The following is an 18378-nucleotide window of genomic DNA, read 5'->3' on the forward strand; positions in this document are numbered from 1 at the left end:
TACTTTATTAACCCCTAGTGCCAATGACCCAGCTGGCCTACATCGCGTCCTATCCGTAAACAACATAATGTGCTTACTGCAGACGAAGCAATTGCAGAAATATTTGCCGACTCTGACTCTGAAAATGAGTATTTATTATCCCCAGATGATGAAGGTATATTTGTACCTAAATCTGGTTTATAAAATGTAATAAATAATTGGAGATAATTTAGCTAGCCTGGCTTAGACTAGTTTGTAGAATAGGTTGAGAAACGTGACACTGACAGTCTACAGACGGTGCAGCCAGGCTAAAAACCTCATTATCTCTGCTTTGTTCTCCGATTGAGCCTAAAGTGCTAAAAGTGAGCCAAGTTCTTTGTACAATTATGTGGTATTACAGTTTTATTTCAATAAAGTGTTTGGTACCATTGGAAAGTTTATTTCTATCTCATTATTTGAGTGTATATTGCATGTTATTCTGATTACAAACACCTTTGCTATGAGCTTTGAAAAACAGGTAAATTTATCTAAAATGGCTGGCGGTGAGGGGTACTTCCTTTATTGAATGCCTGGCGGTGAAAGTGTTAAATACCTTATATTAAACTGAACATCGTACATACCATAAATTAAACCGTGGTTCAGTCCGTTAAAAAAAGTGTAATATTCTTGTATATTGATCGTTTTATTTAAGGACTGCGTTTATTAAGAATATGTAATCATTTTTATCGTATTGAAGTTTTAATTATTGTAATTTTAAGATTTATCCTTTTTGGCTCTCTGTTTTATTATTTAACAATACAGTAGATGGCTATTGAAGATCTAACACCTATGCTACGTGCGCGTTTGTTCTTTTGTGGCAATGGCGGGCCGGTTACATAATAATGTCGCTTAGCGCATTATGAATGGCGGCTCCTTTCATGCATCCTTTCCCCCCTAAATCAAAGCGGTGGAAATCACGCTTATCTGGGAGGGGTGACTACAAACTAGTTTATAAAGGGTAACACGGATTGTTTTCTCTACCACTTACCATTTGGTTAAGATATACTTGATATTACATTGCTGACAAACTTAATTTGTATTTTATAATGGATGGACCAACTGTTGTTAAGAAGGGTAGAGGCATTAATTTAATATACCGAGGGGTTCAACATTCCAAAGATAAGACGGCAAGAGACGGAAAACAGTATTGGAATCGCTAATGTTTCCCAGGACAATATGAAAGGCTGCAAATTCCACTTCACTCAGGCTATTTATCGAAAGGTACAGAACTTGGGTTTATCAGCAGCATACCACAACAACCAAGAAGTTAAGCGAATCATCCGGTCTCTGTTGTCTTTGTTCGCAACCTCTTTACCTACACAGTCAACCAAATGCCCGCTGCAAATCATCCTGGTGTTCCCGATCTTCTACAATATTTCAGTGATACCTGGTTGAATGGTTCTTTTTCCATCGCTATGTGGAATGTACATGGAGAAGACAGCCGAAACAACAACATGCTGGAAGGTTGGCATAACAGATTCGCACTCGCAATTGGAAAATGTCTACGAGTTCATCATAGAAATGAAGGAAAAACAAGCTGCCACACAACGAACCACTCGTGCTGCCGTGTTAGGCCAACAACCACCACCAATGTAGAGGAAGTACAGAGAAAGAAGAACAGCTATGAAAAAAACATTTCAAAACACCAAGGTATCTTAGGTAATAGAAACCATTGATTAAAGTATTATTGTCGGCAATGTGGGTTTTCCGTGTGCCGACTAGGCTATTTCATACACAATTTACATAGCCAGTCGGCAAACTGGGAGTCGGCAAACTGGGAGTCGACAAACTGGGAGTCGGCAAACTGGTCAGATACCGTGTAATGCTGTGTAGGTTTTGCATGAAGCATGGACAATTTACATAAACAATGTACTGTTCACTAATTAAAATCCTATTTAGGTTAGGAGATGTCAAATTGTGTAGCCGCCCTATGCATCGGTTAGAATATTTGGTTGGACGTACGCCGGAAAAGTGACATTATAACTGGGAGTCTAGTTTCCCTGTAAATTACTATATTTAATCCTCTACGTTTGGTTAGCAAATTACATTCATTCACTGACATCTAGGCCTAGGGGAACATAAAAATATGCAAAATCAATCCATAAATTCCATGTTATGGTTTAACGTAGTAGGCCTATTAAATTATTACAACATGTGTAAAGAAGTGTAAAAAACCTGGCCCTGTACTGACCCCAAAAATATTTTGGAGTGAAAAAAAAACATGCGAGACGTCATGCTTTAGAGTATCTTGTTTTATGTTAATGTGACACAAAATCTAGGAGATACACACGATAATTCAACATATAAACGTGCTAAGGACATAACTAAAACTGTATATGCTCTTAAAAAGGCTGATTTTTCAAAAATGTACACTATATTAGATAATTTTAATTGGGAGAATTGTTTTCAATATAATGATATTAGTAATATATGGGAAAGTATTTCCAGTAATATCAATTTTGCAATTTCAAAATCAAAATCTTTTCCCTGGATAACTCCAGAAATCAAAAAGCTTTGCACAAAGAAAAGAAAGTTGTACAAAATGGCTAAACAAGTAGGAACTGAAGAAAGCATAAATAAATTCAAATCTTTTTGTAGCAGGGAATTTAAAAAAGTCAATATATTGTAGCCATAGGGATTATGTTGTAATATTTCAAACAAAGCTACAACGGATATAAAACAATTCTGGGCGTATATACAGTAAGGTCTACAAAAAAATGACTCAGATGTAATTAGCTTTAAAAGATAAATAACACAATGGTATCTGATGCTAAGGTGTTGGCTAATCTTTTCAATTACACAATTTGTAAACAACTTTTGCATAGAATAATTCCCAAAAAATATTTAAAAAAACCGATTTCGAAAAAAAGTGAATCATTTTGAAGTATCATAATAGTTATTAACTTTCACCAAAAATTAGTCGAAAAAGAAATCATTTAACTGAAATACAGATGTTTTTTTGTTCAAAAAATAACTTTGACTTCCAGTCAAAGTTTTCGATCAAAACATATCTCATAATGCAACACGCTTGTTTGGCTACTCTGTATGCATAATCATAAAACTTTCTCGCGATCTCAGTGAAAACAGCTTCTCAACCGTGACGAGTTGTAAACAATCCTAATTAGCATACTCGTGGTTGGAAATCTTTGTTTACTTTTTCTCGACGAAATGTAATCAAAGTAATTTACCTGTTAATTACGTAAACTTGTTTTTGGCTCAAATTTTCGTCTTAAAGTGAATAACTTTAATATTACTTTGATATGGCCAATTTAAATTTAGAATATTTTGACCTTCATTTTTTGTGTTTCAAGGGACAATACATCTTTAAATGTATCCAAATCACCAGGACCTGATTGTTTTCTTCCAATTAGCACAATTGGCTAATGTTTTATGTACATTCTTTAATTTAACTGTACAAAAAGGTATTTTACCAAAACAATGGAAGGATGCAAATGTTGTACCTATTTTCAAAAGAAATGGAAAACCCAAAGACGAAATGAAAAGCTATCGCCCAGTGTCTTTAACTCCCATAATTTTGTAAAATTATTGAGAAATTGCTTTGCTATCGTTTGAGGGAATATCTAGAATATAATAATATCCTTTCAGAAAATCAGTTTGGGTTTAGACAGATGTATAGTACTTAACTTTTACTTTCAAAGGTTTTTCATTCATGGGCACAGACCTTAGGCCCTGTTCAGACCCATGGCGTTAGACCGTTTTAGCGTACGACGCTCAAAGAATGTGTGTCTGAACAGTTAGGGATTAGTGTACAACGCGTCGTACCCTTGTAGTGGAAAACGATTGTTAGTACCGTTTTAGCGTACGACGCTACTGTAATTCAATGTTGTATCCAATCAGAACGTTTCCTGTTATGACGCGAAACAAGGTTTGACCTAGACTGACATCTTGTATCGTCAATGTGTGAGAGATGGATTTCAACAACAAAAAGGCCAGAATAAAATAAGGCCTAACTAGTCTACAAATACAACTGTTACAAAGGCTACAAACTACTATCAACTGATTACCATAATATTTTCTAACAAATGACATAAATACATGCACCTTGTATTTAAACATAGGGACTACAATCCCGTCCGCTTTTAGGCCTAGCTAGGCCTAGAGCCATTCACAAATTTCATTCAAGCTAAAAACTAGCGTGGAACATCAAGTCACTCATTCATATACAATGCAGACTAGACTGGACAAGTTTAATGCTGAAAACCCCCTAACTCCTAAAAAATTCAGCAAAAAACAAGGGAAGCTGTGTCTTTTTTATTAGCAAGTTAAGGGTCATTTTCAACAGACTGGACCAAAGAATATATATCTTTGACTGGACTGGATAGACTAATCACAATCAATTTTTTCTTCATCATTGGGAGGCCTGCTTTATTTTCGTAACACAAGAGCCTGGGGAAAATGTTTTTCACTACAAAATAAAAATAATAGAAACAGAAATTTGGCTTTACTATATTTTTCTTAAATAAATGCTGAGGTATGTTTTATTTACGGCAAATTTTGTCATAATTGTAGGGCTGAGATCTAGGCCTATATACAGTGGAAATAATGATGAAAACACGTGGGTAAGAGCACATGAATATGCAACTAGAAACAACCTGAATGACGCACTTCCGTTGTAACGATAATTGTACGCTATGGGTCTGAGCACCTCATTTTTTTCTCTGTGGTTTGTAATGTGACCTTGCTAGTAACGTTGTACGCTAAAACGGTCTGAACATAGCCTTAGAACTTAAAGGCTGTAAAAATATTGATATCATTTTTTTTTTTTTTTTTCTGCATTTGATAAAAGGTGTCTCATAAAAGATTAATTAAGAAACTTAATAACTGTGGCATTGGTGGAAACTCTAATGCATGGATTACAGATTTTCTTTCAAATAGACGCCAAAGGGTAATTTACAGAGGAGAAAAGTCAGAGTGGGTAAATCCTGTTAAATGCGCCGTAATGCATGTTACAAGATGTAAAGAGATAGTTAACTGGGATTATACCATAGAATCAGACAATATTCCTAAAGTTACAGAATTCAAAATTCTAGGTGTGTATGTAAATAGTTTGTTGTCGTGTCATACACAAGTTGATTATATATGTTGTAAAGCAAGCAGATTGCTTGGTTTCATTTCAAAATGTAGTAAAAATATGTCCTGGTTAGCTATGTTGAACTTATACAAAGCTCTATTACTTCCAGTGGTTACCTACTGTTGTTCAATGTGGGCACCATTTAAGAAATTATCACATATTAATAGAATAGAAAGTATACAAAGGAAAGCAACAAGGATAATAATGTTTAGAAAGGAAGGTTCCTGGGACACTTCTTATTTTCATATAGGTTGAAAGTGCTTGAATTATTATCTATTGATGACTTGTTTAAATTACATAGACTTTCATTAGGATTTAAGGTGTTGAAAGGTTACTGTCCCCATTCTTTCAGTGAGTTTATTAAAACTAGTGAAAGATGTCTGGGTAGGCTTTTACATTGGAATTCAAAAGGCAATACTTTTCATAATTCTGTATTTGTTTCCTTTCCTTGACTATGGGAGCAAATACCAAATGACGTAAAAGATTCACTAACAAAACACTATATTTCATGTTATGTATAGTTTATTTGTATTTTTCTTGTATATGGTTTTATCTTAACTGTTTGTATTGTATGGAGTGAGTGCAGAATCTGTTTGGGCGTTAGCCTATTCTCATTCCTGGTTATTTTTGCATTGATGACCGAATAAATATTATTATTATTATCCCACCAGCAGCCATCATCTCCTGCACGCCGAGTACAGTTTATCGACCCTGGCCATGTGTTGACACTGGTTGTGGTTGGAAAGCGGTCAACAGAGTATCGTGTTTCATGCTAGTGACCAAAAAATCTACATCTGATACTTGGCCTAGTATCAGGAAAATAGTGTGGGAGATTTTCAACACTAAATTACTGAAACTTAGATACGAAAGGTTTTAATTTTATAGGATTAACCAATAGTCATACCTACACCCAAAAAGGTTAAAGTTGGTCAAAAGAAATCCACATAAGACAACCAAACTTTAGGCACCCTGTCAGGAAGTAGCTAGCCAGGTTTGCGGCGACCATGCTTCAAGCTAGAAATGCATCAACCCTCAAACTGGTTGATTGTGCTACCCAATGTGCTATCCATTTGAAATAATGTGATACCGAATAATGTGTATAGAATAATGTACAATATACTATATCCATTTGATTGTGCTACCCAATGTGCTATCCATTTTAAAGTATGTGCTACCCGATAATCCGTATAGAATAATGTACAGTATATCCATTTGATTGTGCTACCCAATGTGCTATCCATTTTAAAGTATGTGCTACCCGATAATCCTTATAGAATAATATACAGTATACTATATCCATTTGATTGTGCTACCTAATATGCTATCCATTTGAAAGTATGTGCTACCCAATAATCCGTATAGAATAATGTACAGTATATCCATTTGATTGTGCTACCCAATGTGCTATCCATTTGAAATTATGTGCTATCTATCTATTTGAAATAATGTGCACCTGATAATCTGTAAAGAATAATGTACAGTATACTACTGTATATCCATCCATTTGATTGTATATCCATTTGATTGTGCTATCTATTTGAAATTACATGCTGTCTATTTGAAAAGAATGTGCTACCCGAAAATCAGTATAGAATAATTAATAATAATATACAGTATACTATCCATTTGAAATTATGTGCTACCCATTGTTGTTTCATTAATTTTCTTTCTTTTTTGCCATAATCCTTTATACAAATTGGGGAAAACCCGGTATTTTTTCTGAAAAGTTGCGATTATTCAATTTGTTTTGAAAAAAGTTATTGCAATTAAATGTAGTTTGTGACCTAAAATCTAAACAACGTAGGGAATGTGGCTTTAATTATTATTTTATATACCTTGAGCATTTGCTTTCAAATCCATAGGAACATATTGACTTGCAAAATGGTTCATAGAGCTTTCTGTGCATTCTAAAATTTTAGATGATGTTTCAGCAGTCAATACACTTGTATCATCCAATGATGTCAACGTATTCTGAGTAGTGTTTAGTGATTTGTTATTCATCAAAGTATTATCTTCTTGGAATAAATGCACTGACTTTGGTAGCAAAGTGTTGGAAATAGATTTGGAAGCACCCTTTTTAAAACTTATTTCACTTCTAGAATAGTGTAGCTCATCAGATGAGCTAAATGCTGTCTTTCCAAACAAATCACCAAGTCTTGACATCAAAGCAATGGCAGCCTCTGATGGAGGAGGTGGAGGCATATTTTTATCTGTTGAGAAAAAAAATTGTATATAGAGTAAAACAGAACCATTTGATTTAAACAAAAGGATCATTTTAGTAGTTTAGCACCTTTTCGATACATTTACGTATACATATTTAAATTCAGCATTATTCTATCCTCTTATTCTTCTTATTAACAGCTGACAAACATAAATTTTCTAGTGTCAAAAGGTGAATTGTAAGACACTCTCTGACTGTGGCATGCTGAGAGAGTACTGTTATTTTAATTTGTGTAATTTGGTGGTTTTTTAACGAACAGGGGGACATTGGTCGAGGAAGGACACACATAGAGCTTTGACTGGGCAGGAGGGGCACGACAATGGTCGTGAAAGAAGCAGGGGATTAGATTGTAACTGTGATCAAATAAGTTGTCCTTTGTGGGCACCAGGCCTTGTGAACTCAGATGGGGACAAGTTGTTCCGCCATACTGAGTAGTAATGCACCCTATATGGATGTATGCAAGGTATCCGTTAGTATTTATTGTGACTAACCTGTGTGGACACCCGGCCCCACTACTTTTGGGCAGATTCCGAGAAGCGGCCTGTGGATAATTGTAATATAATGTGCGAGGTTAATGCTTGTATTAAGACTCTACTCGCTTGGTTGCAATATCAGAGTTGTTTATTCAGTCATGCTTAATATACAGGATAATACAGTAAAATACAGAATAAAATGATTTATTTGGACGCTGTTAAGTACATGGCTTTTCTTGATGAAGTACCAAAGACTGCTATTCCAGAGGGATCATGTCAGGGATAATTTACCTTATTCATGAAAAATATCATTAACAACATTGGGGAACGGTTAGGGAATATGGACCAAATTGCTCAATTCATCTTTTTGCTGCCCTCCCTGGGGCGGATCCAGACATTTTTGAGAGGGGGGGGGGGGGGGTCCGCCGATAAAAAGGGCACATCAGATATTGAGTATTTGAGCCACAGCCCCCCCCCCCCTATGGTGGGGGTTGTGGCGAAGCGAATTTTGTTACAGGACACACTTAGATGGCCGGAAATGGCACTCTCGCACGCAAAATCCATGATAAATGGCACCTTTCTAGTTCGCCGGAAATGACACTTTATTAGCAGGGATAACGATGCAAAATTAAAAGTTGTTATGTTTCAACCAATTTAAACATTATCTGTTGGTATTTTGTTTCAATATTCCAATAAAGAAAGAATTACGAAAATCTGACTTGTAGTTTTCGAACGTTGTAAACAAATTGCGCCATTTTTCACTAAAATAATTACATATAATTACGTTTTATAGTAATTTCTTTTATATCAACATTGGAAATATCAATAAAATATGTTATTAAATGTTTATAAAATATATAGAGTTGTTTATTTAACGGAATTCGTACAAATTCATTGCTCTAAATTTGTGTAGTAGTACCGTTCAGTACAGAGAGATCACGTGACTTCTTGGTACACGCGAGAGAAAACATTCCGCTGTGGGTGATTCGTGTCCACAATCCAAAATAGCCAGAATCCAAAATCATTCAACCGTGAGCTCTGCCGATCGCGGGAAAGCTCAGCTTTGATTGGCTTACGATGACATCATATCACAAAATGGTGGTTTTGTAGTTGAGCCTCACGTAATTTTCACAAATATTGTTTCAAAAATGAAATAAATGAACCTTCTTTATGGTATGTGTGATTTTTCTTTAAAAGATTTGAATAATAAAGGCTTCATATCGAGAAAAAAACATTTTTTTGGCACTTATAATAAATATTTCTCAGAGAAAAAAGCACATGGCTTGTAGAACTATATTATCTTGGCGTAGGAAGACAAACAAATCCCAGGTCATGAGAGGCTCAACTACAAAAACAAGGTTGAATAGTAGTAAGGACCGTTCGATGATTTTTGAGTAAACAATCTACCGCGTATGGTCGTACGCGGTAGATAGTACGATATTTTAAAGTACATTTTTTACATGTTTGGTTGGATGTAATGGAAATAAAAAATAGTTGATCTGATGGAATGATATGTAAATAAACAAATACTCAAAAGAATTATGTTTACAGTTCAATTATTTTCAGAATAATAATACATAAAAATGTGTTTACCAATGGACAAATAATCGCGTCAATAACAGAGCGCGCATGGTAACGTACGCGGAGTTGAATCGTAAAAAGTTTACATGCGCCCTCTGTAGTATGCGAAACGATCTATTTTTAGAAGTTTAAGTAGAGATCATCACGCATCACCACCTCTCACAATGCTCTTTGATCGGCCGCCGTAACTTAACATCGCGCTCATTGTGATAAATTTCTGTTTTTATTTTTGGGGTTATTAGTGTAGCTTACTCTGTGCATACTAATATACACACAAATATGTCACACGAATAAAATATTGAACCTCTAAAAAAAGGGCACCCTTAAAATTTAGGGGGGGTCCGGACCCCGTGGACCCCCCCCCCCCCCTCTGGATCCGCCCCAGCCTCCAGTATCCCTGACTTAACCAGTAATTAGCAAAAGAATGAGGATCTAATGTCGATTTCTTTAATAGATGACCAATCTACGAAAGAACTCTATCCCCTCATGGTGTCTTTGTATGAATTTGTCCTTTCACTTACGATGCCAACTGTGGATTGTGAGCGAGGTTTTAGTGTTATGAATTTAAACAAGACATTGTTGCGCAACAGAATGAAAATCCCTCATTTGAGCAATGTAATGATGATTTCAATCAATGGGGGTGACAGGCGCACATTTGACTTTGAAGAGGCATTTGGAATATGGAGCTCCAAAAAGGCATGCCATGCTTTGAGACATGTATAGTAATGAATGATGTAAACATTTAACGATAATAAAGTTTTGTTTTAAAACTGTAAATACTTTTATGTGTACAGGTAACTGATTGACTCGAGAAACGTTATTATTAATGATGTACATCTAAGATGCAATGATAATGTGTTAACTAGACATGAAACTCCTCACTTTGACGAGTTAGTTATCCGCACCACGACAAACGCCACGTGCACGTCATACGTTGGAATATTGCACACAGATAAAGATTATGGCATTATGACAAGAACTGAAGAATATGATATGCTGTTAGTGCTGAATTCTGTCAATTTTGTGTCATATACAGTATGCAAACAGTATAATCTGTATACATATTACATACAGTGTAGAATAGGTGAAATTACGGGACCCGCCATTTATTCCAACATGGCGACGGTATCAAAATGAAACGCTTAGATAGCAATTCCAGAAGGAAATTATCTCAGGAACAACATATTAACATGTAGAAGAAATTTGAATACGTAAAATATAGATGCCCACCCTTTTAAATGTGATGAACTATTACGCAAAATATGAAAATACGTCTTTTTTTATTCAACTGGCCATATGATGACATCACAACATCCGATTGGCAAAATGTTTACATGAATTCGTATCTACAATCCAATAGCTTCCATAAAACGTTTTAATCGTGATTATCACATTTTATTCTTACGAGCTATTACAGATTAAAATTTACTGTAAAGATGAAATTAATGACCCACGTAATTAAAATTTTTAGGCATAATGACGTCATAAAAATTAAAATATTTTTATCTCATGCTAAAGAAAGTTGATTGACCTACACAATATATAAATGTAGGAGAAAAAGGAATACAGATAAGCATGATGCGCTCCATTGAATGTGATGAGCAATAACGAAAGAGACAAAAATCTTATATTTTACATTCGTGTGGCCATACGATGACGTCACAATGTTTTTTTAGCCTTATCGATGCATGATCCGATATCTACAACTCATCAACTTCTAGATTTTGAAATAAAAATAAACGGTTCACGGTTTACTTTAGAAACTATGACTGTTTAAAAAAAGACATAATTTTGACGATTTTTAAAGCTTTTTCATAAAAAACACGCATGAATTGTCTAATTCAACGTGTTCGTATGGCGTTATTTAAATTGGAAAAGGTCTAAATTGTTTTAAAAATTACTAGGAAAGGCTTGAAAAATATAATTCAAGAGAAAAAAAAAAATGTTTTTAACGCTACGTGCGCACCGCGTGCGTAAAAAAATGCGCGCCCGTGGGAATTTTTGACATGCTCAAAATGACAAGAAACGCATAAAAAGTTGATTAGAAATTAATTTTGCGCATTTTGAAATTCTAAATGCGCGTGCGCGCGTAACTTCTTGTGAAACATGCCATTTTTAATCCGTAGAAAGTTTGCCCCTGATATGACTTAAATTTCAAAAGTCAAAGTGTCAATACTAAATGACTTTTGGTTTTTAATCTATGATCAATCATTGAAATTCATAAGTCACGTTGCGCAACTATGACGTCATTCAAAAATAGGAGGTGCACAACTTCATGTAAATGCCCATATGTTGTCAAAGTTATGAAATGTTATGTTTACACATTTTAGAGAAACACGACTCACAAAAAGGAAGGATGGAAAGAAGAATAATACAGAAAAAAACTGATTGATCCAATACAATAACAAGGAGTTATCCGCTCTACAAGCGGATAACTAATAAATGTTGAATTTTTTTATTGCACAAGTTTTTTGTTAATTTTGGTTTGGCTATTCAAATTAAAATTTGGCTAATCCTTTTTATATCCAATTAGCCAAATTGCTATCCATTTATGTTGCCAGCTTAAACCCTGGAGAAGGTGCACTCACTGAATAGAAGATGTGCCACTGAAAGGAACACCACAGATTAAAGTGACAAATGTTGTAGAAAAGACACCATCTAGGCCTAGACCTATTCATAAAGTAACAAAGAATATGAGTGCAAATAACATGAGTATGAATGTTGAGGATAACTCTCTATTGATACATAAACCAGTTGTTGTTTTACCAAAACCCAAGCCTGCCTCCTATGATAAGGCTGTTAAATCTAACTTAAACAAACCTGCAGAACAACAGAAAATGATATACAACAATATCTGCATAAGCTTAGAATTGTTCTGCAAGTCTCCAGGTTAAAACCGAAACATGATGCTGCATCATTCCAGATCTGTACTGAGTCACAATGGATGTACATACAAGTTACAAATAAAGTCAGATGTGCTACTTTTCAAGGGGTAGGGGCGTTTATTTTTTGTGTAATATCATGGTAACATGTATAATCAAATAAATACACCCTAGATATAAAAAATGCAACACAATTAATATAATAATAATAACTGGATTAAACCTCCTTTTATATAGGTGCAAGCAAGTACAATCAAGATATAAACCAATATAGACCAATCCATTGTCATCATTCCGTATGACACTGCACTGTTGCATAATATTTTTGAATGTCACTGACAAATTATATACAGTCTGTTCCCAGTGTAGATAATAAAACAATATATATTTCTGGAGATTTATTATCAATACCACTAGAAAATTTGATATGTTTTAGGTACTGATAAAAGCATCAGAAGTATATTTTAAAGTCATAAATCATGATAAAATCATAATACACACCAGTAGTAGTAGTACACAATGGTGGAAAGGAAAGTAAAATAGTAATGAAACTATGTATTGGCATTCAAAAATATGCAAAAGGCAATGTTGATTGTTGACAAATTGATAGATAATAGAATGAAGATGAATATGAACAATGAGACGGAGTGCAATTGTGTCTCATCATTACACTGGCACCCGGAGAGGATTTGTTAATAGAGCCTGTGACAGTGTCACTTTTATTCTAACATACAGACACAAAAGCATAAAGAGGAAAACAAATCATGTAAAGTACCTTTTATCAGTGAGAAACGAATTATATATCATTATTAAAATTAGGCCATTTATTCGAATAAACACCGGCTTTGAATAAAAGCCTTCCTCAAATAAACGTGACCAAAATTGCTATCTACGTGTTTCATTTTGATGACGTCATCATGTTAAAAATTGAAATAAAAGGCGGGTTCCATTATTTTCACGTATACAGTATACATACTTAGACCTGACACAAAAAAAGGGCACTCTAACATTTTATTTTCTTTAGGTCACAATGGCATAATTGTTTTCTATGCGCAATATTCTAAAGTATAACATGCACATGGCGTTTGCGCCATATTGACGAGTTCAAATCTAGTTGTTTTTGGTCTTTATAACCTTTTGCCACATTTTCAAAATGTATAACCAAGCCAAAAATGATTGTTTGACCTTAAAGTGCCTACAAAAGTCGATCAAGCTACTAGAGTAATCACTAATAGGACTATTAGTATTTATTTTTACAATAAATGTAGTTTGTGACCTTAAATTAGATCTAAAGAAGGTAGGGAATGCGACTTTAAATAAACAATTCTTGAAGAATATTACAATCCAGGTAAAATTAATCAGACATGCTGGTTGAGAAGACAGATTTCAATTAACAAAACAAGTTGTTGCAAAACCATCACATATATGGCATTTTATAGATTTATAGCAATTGTTTTATTTAATTTTATAGTTTTTTGTATTAAATTTGTTAAAAAATAAATTGTATGGTTTGATTGATTGGGGTCATATCCATGTGTTTACATACCGTATATTTCGGTGTATAAGTCGCACTTTTGACACGCAAATTTGACCTCTAAATTAAGGGTGCGTCTTATACACCGAACATAAATGCCTCACCACACAGATTGTACATATATGCCTAGGCCTAGGCTATCGTCACCTCGTTTGCTAGGCCTGAGTAGGCTAGGCCTAGCTACAGTAACTAACGTACGTAACGGCAACCTGCTTCTGCCTAGTTTTCAAGGCATTTTAGCATGATGTTATACTAAATATGATGAAAAGATTTGTTCATTATTACTGGTACCATACAAAGTGTTGCAATATTTCCACTAAACAGTACCGTAAGCTACAGAAATCAGACGCAAATGTTGCTTGGTTTTGCCTGTCATGTGAGCTACCAAACTTCTCTGATTCCTTTTTCACCAATAACGATGAATCTCCCGTATGTACAAACTCTTTCTCAGCCTTAAGCGATGAGAGTGATGATGATGATGTAATGCATGACCCCATAACTGCGGATAACGATAATAATTCTCGTCATAAAGCAAAAAAGAAGACTACATTAAAAATACTTATCGCGAACTGCTGCAGTATACGGAGTATATCTAAGCAAGCTGAACTCCAATCACTTATTGAAACAGAAAATCTTGACATAGTATTGTGCACAGAAACCCACCTCGATGAGACATATCCTGTGCAAACAGGGGTACCACCAGGCTATGACGCATATCGAACCGATGACCGATGGGGTGCTGGCGGAAAACTTCTCGCATTTAAAGAAAATCTACTTGTATCACCGGTTGAAAATGGGAATGCTCCCGCAGTATGGGGTAAATTACTCTCCAAAGGGAACATGCCTATTTTTGTTGGATCCTTTTACAGGAATCCATCATCGGGACAAGAAATGCTTGACAGTCTGGAGGACAATCTCAGAAAAATGATTACTGGCAACTCTTTACCACTCATTATATTAGGAAGCGACATTAATCTGCCAAGTATAGACTGGGAAACTATCTCAGTCCAACCAAACCCCCAATATGGTATTGTCCATCAACCAGAAATTCCTTGACCTAATAAACAATTTGTCTTTAACTCAACATGTCTTAGAACCTACAAGAATGAACAACATACTTGATATTTTGCTAACTACATATCCCTCTTGCGTGGAAAATGTAAGAGTAATATTAGGGATTAGTGACCATTACGCAGTAGTTGCAGAAATAAACACCTCGGTAAAGACAAACAAGAACAAATCAAGACAAATCTACATGTTCAAAAAGGGAAATATGGACGCAGTAAAAACCGACCTAAAACACATTAATACCAATACTGAAGAAAAGTCTGTAAATGAAAATTGGATCACATTACGGGAAAGCATCATAAACATTATCAACTGCCATATACCTCGGAAAACCATAAAGAACGGAAGAGGCATTCCATGGATGAATGATGAAATCAGAAAAATGATAAAACGACGTAAAAGAGTCTATAGAAAAGCAAAAAGATCTGGAAAGGATGATGACTGGATGCAATTTCGTACTCTAAGGAACTCCATTAGAAGAAAACTGGATAAAGCACAACTTAACTACATTAAAGGAATTCTAAATATAGAAAACCTCCATACTGCCCCAAAGAAATTTTTGTCATTTATTGCACACAAGAAGAAAGATCGTACTGGATTACCACCATTATCATCCAAATCTGGACTTGTATATACAAGTACCGAAAAAGCTGAAGTTTTTAACTCACAATATACCAGCGTCTTCACCCAAGAAGATAGCACATCAATACCTTCTATAAGCAATCAATTTCCTGAAATGGAGGACTTTGAAATAGACATTGCAGGTGTATCAAAACTCTTAGAAAACCTTAACCCCCATAAAGCGCCTGGACCCGATCAAATTCCGATACGTATTTTGAAAGAATGTTCAAATGAAATCGCCCCAATACTAACAAATATTTTTAGTCAATCACTACAAACAGGAAGTCTTCCAGATGACTGGATATCAGCTAATGTCTGTCCTATTTATAAGAAGGGAGATAAATCATCACCAGCAAACTATAGACCCGTTTCATTAACATCGGTATGCTGTAATCTACTGGAACATATCCTATTTCACAACATCACGGCTCATATTGAAAAGTTCAACATCATCAAGCCATACCAGCATGGCTTTCTGAAGAAACATTCATGTGAAACTCAACTCTTAAACACAATTGAAGAAATCAGCCACCATCTTGACCAAGGAAGTAAACGCCAAATTGATGTACAAATACTTGACTTCAGTAAAGCGTTTGACACGGTTGCACATCAGAGACTACTCCACAAACTCAGCAAATATGGAATATCAGGACAAACTCTAAACTGGATCCAGTATTGGCTTACAAATAGAAACCAATGTGTCATAGTTGATGGAGAGATATCAAAAACAGCAAAGGTAACATCAGGAGTGCCTCAAGGCACGGTACTTGGTCCGTTAATGTTTCTATTAATAGCATCAATGACATCAGTGAAGATATTAGCACCGGTACAACCATAACATTATTTGCTGATGACTGTTTACTCTTTCGTAAATAAAATAGCAGACCAAGAACAACTACAACATGACCTTGATCAAGTAGTCCAATGGTCTAAAAAATGGCAGATGTCTTTTAATCCATCAAAATGCTATACAATGAACATGACGAGGAGTAAAAATCCACTTACACTTGAATACAAGATGAAAGGAGAGATTCTAACCACTGTCAAGAGCAGCAAATACCTTGGAGTCTTAAATAACAAATGATCTATCATGGGAACCACACATAAACCAAGTTATAAACGATTCCAATAAGATTCTAGGCTTCCTAAGGAGAAACTTCTCTCGATGCGACTCTCGTATTAAGGCAACTGCCTATCAATCACTAGTTCGTCCAAAACTTGAATATGCAGCTGCAGTATGGGATCCCCATCAATCACAACTTATAAACAAGCTTGAAATGGTACAACGAAGAGCTGCAAGATTTGCAACATCCGATTACAGAAGAACATCAAGTGTCACATCCATGCTACACACACTACACTGGCCAACTCTTCAACAACGTAGGAAAAAGAAAAGATTAATGTTACTAAAACGAGCTATTAATGAGGAGATAGCCATTGACATTCCATCATATGTTAAGAAACCATCACGTCAACAACGAAATACGAACTTGCATAAATATACGCCGATCTTCTGTCGTACACAATGCTACAAATACAGTTTTCTGCCCAGAACATTAAATGACTTAGGAGAGTCTTTTATAGCGATATTTTTTGCTTTTTGACAATCCGCCAGGATAGTGTTCTGCGCTTTTTCTCTGCTTGTTGTTGTTCTATGTAATATATGCTTTTTGTATTGTTTTTGTATTATTTTTTCTGGATAATAAATGAATATGAATATGACTGGAACAGCCTCCCGACCGAAACCGCGCTGTCTCAAAAAGCCGCATTTGAGCAAGCCCTTGATAAATTCATAAAAGTTTATAGATAAATAAATAAAATTGAGCACACGTGGCGTACCGTAAGCTGCAAACACACTGGATTATAGTGCTGAAATCAGCGATGTCCAGTCATCATTCTGAAGATTCTGAAGATTATGGCGATAAAATTTCATTTGTAAACGTTTACGTACGATTGGAATAGTATTTATTTATACAGTAGTTATATGCACGATCGCCGTACCCCCAGCGCAAGCCCTCTTGGCGGCCACATGGTGTACGGTATTCGACTAGTATATTCTCCAGGTGATTATAGCATGGACCTAGCGTACACACTTCAATTCTCGGATACATACATAGATACTAATCGAATACGATTGTCCGTGAAAACGTGCGCCCTCTCGAAATGATCGAGCGAGGCTAGCCCACACGTACATGTTACACACACGGTCATGCACTCGATGTTGCGGCTGTTGAGGCTGGGCGCAGCCGAGCCTAGGTAAGAAAAAACCTAAATAAAGGACGCTGTTGCAGATATAACAAAATATATTATTACAATAATATTGATTACAATTTAAAAAAACATTGTTTTGATGAAATATAAGGTGCGTCTTATACACCGACGATATAAAAAATACCGATATTTTACTCTCAGTTAGGGGGTGCGTCTTATGCACAGGTGCGACTTATACACCGAAATATACGGTAGTTCGAAATGTTCATGGTTCAAAATGGTCATACAAATTTCAAGTCTATTAATAATTATAAAATAAAGTCTCAAATAATAAACACATCCGTTCACTACCCCAACCATACCGTACAAATACACACAATATTGCCTTATCTAGATTGGACTAGACCACTTACAATTACACCTCAAACATACTTCAATTAAAAAAAATTATGAGTTATGAGAAAACTTTTTAATTTTAGGCAATTCAATTTCATGCACGGTCAGTTTGGGAGATTCAAAATCAAAATAAAATACTCACTATCCTCTTTCATATCGTCAATATCTGAACAACTTGAGTAGTCATCAATATCAGATCCAGAAGCAATTTCTTGGATAGCATTTGGTGTTTGAACTTCCATTTTTTCATTACCTAAAGCTGGTGGGAATAAAATGTTAAA

The 18378-nt window shown here is 35.2% G+C and overlaps 1 protein-coding gene across 2 annotated transcripts in view; it reads right to left on the minus strand.

The window, feature by feature from the left end:
- Positions 1-18378, minus strand: part of LOC140040726 (protein TANC2-like) — a 128543-nt gene that overhangs the window by 56823 nt on the left and 53342 nt on the right. For both annotated transcript variants that reach the window (XM_072086873.1, XM_072086872.1), the window contains exons 3-4: positions 18240-18356; positions 6946-7320 (exon numbers count right to left, since the gene is read on the minus strand). In XM_072086873.1, coding sequence (XP_071942974.1) covers positions 6946-7320; positions 18240-18356 — 492 coding nt within the window. The remainder of the gene's footprint in view (positions 1-6945; positions 7321-18239; positions 18357-18378) is intronic.

Source organism: Antedon mediterranea, chromosome 2 (assembly GCF_964355755.1).
Source record: "Antedon mediterranea chromosome 2, ecAntMedi1.1, whole genome shotgun sequence".
NCBI lineage: Eukaryota > Metazoa > Echinodermata > Crinoidea > Comatulida > Antedonidae > Antedon > Antedon mediterranea.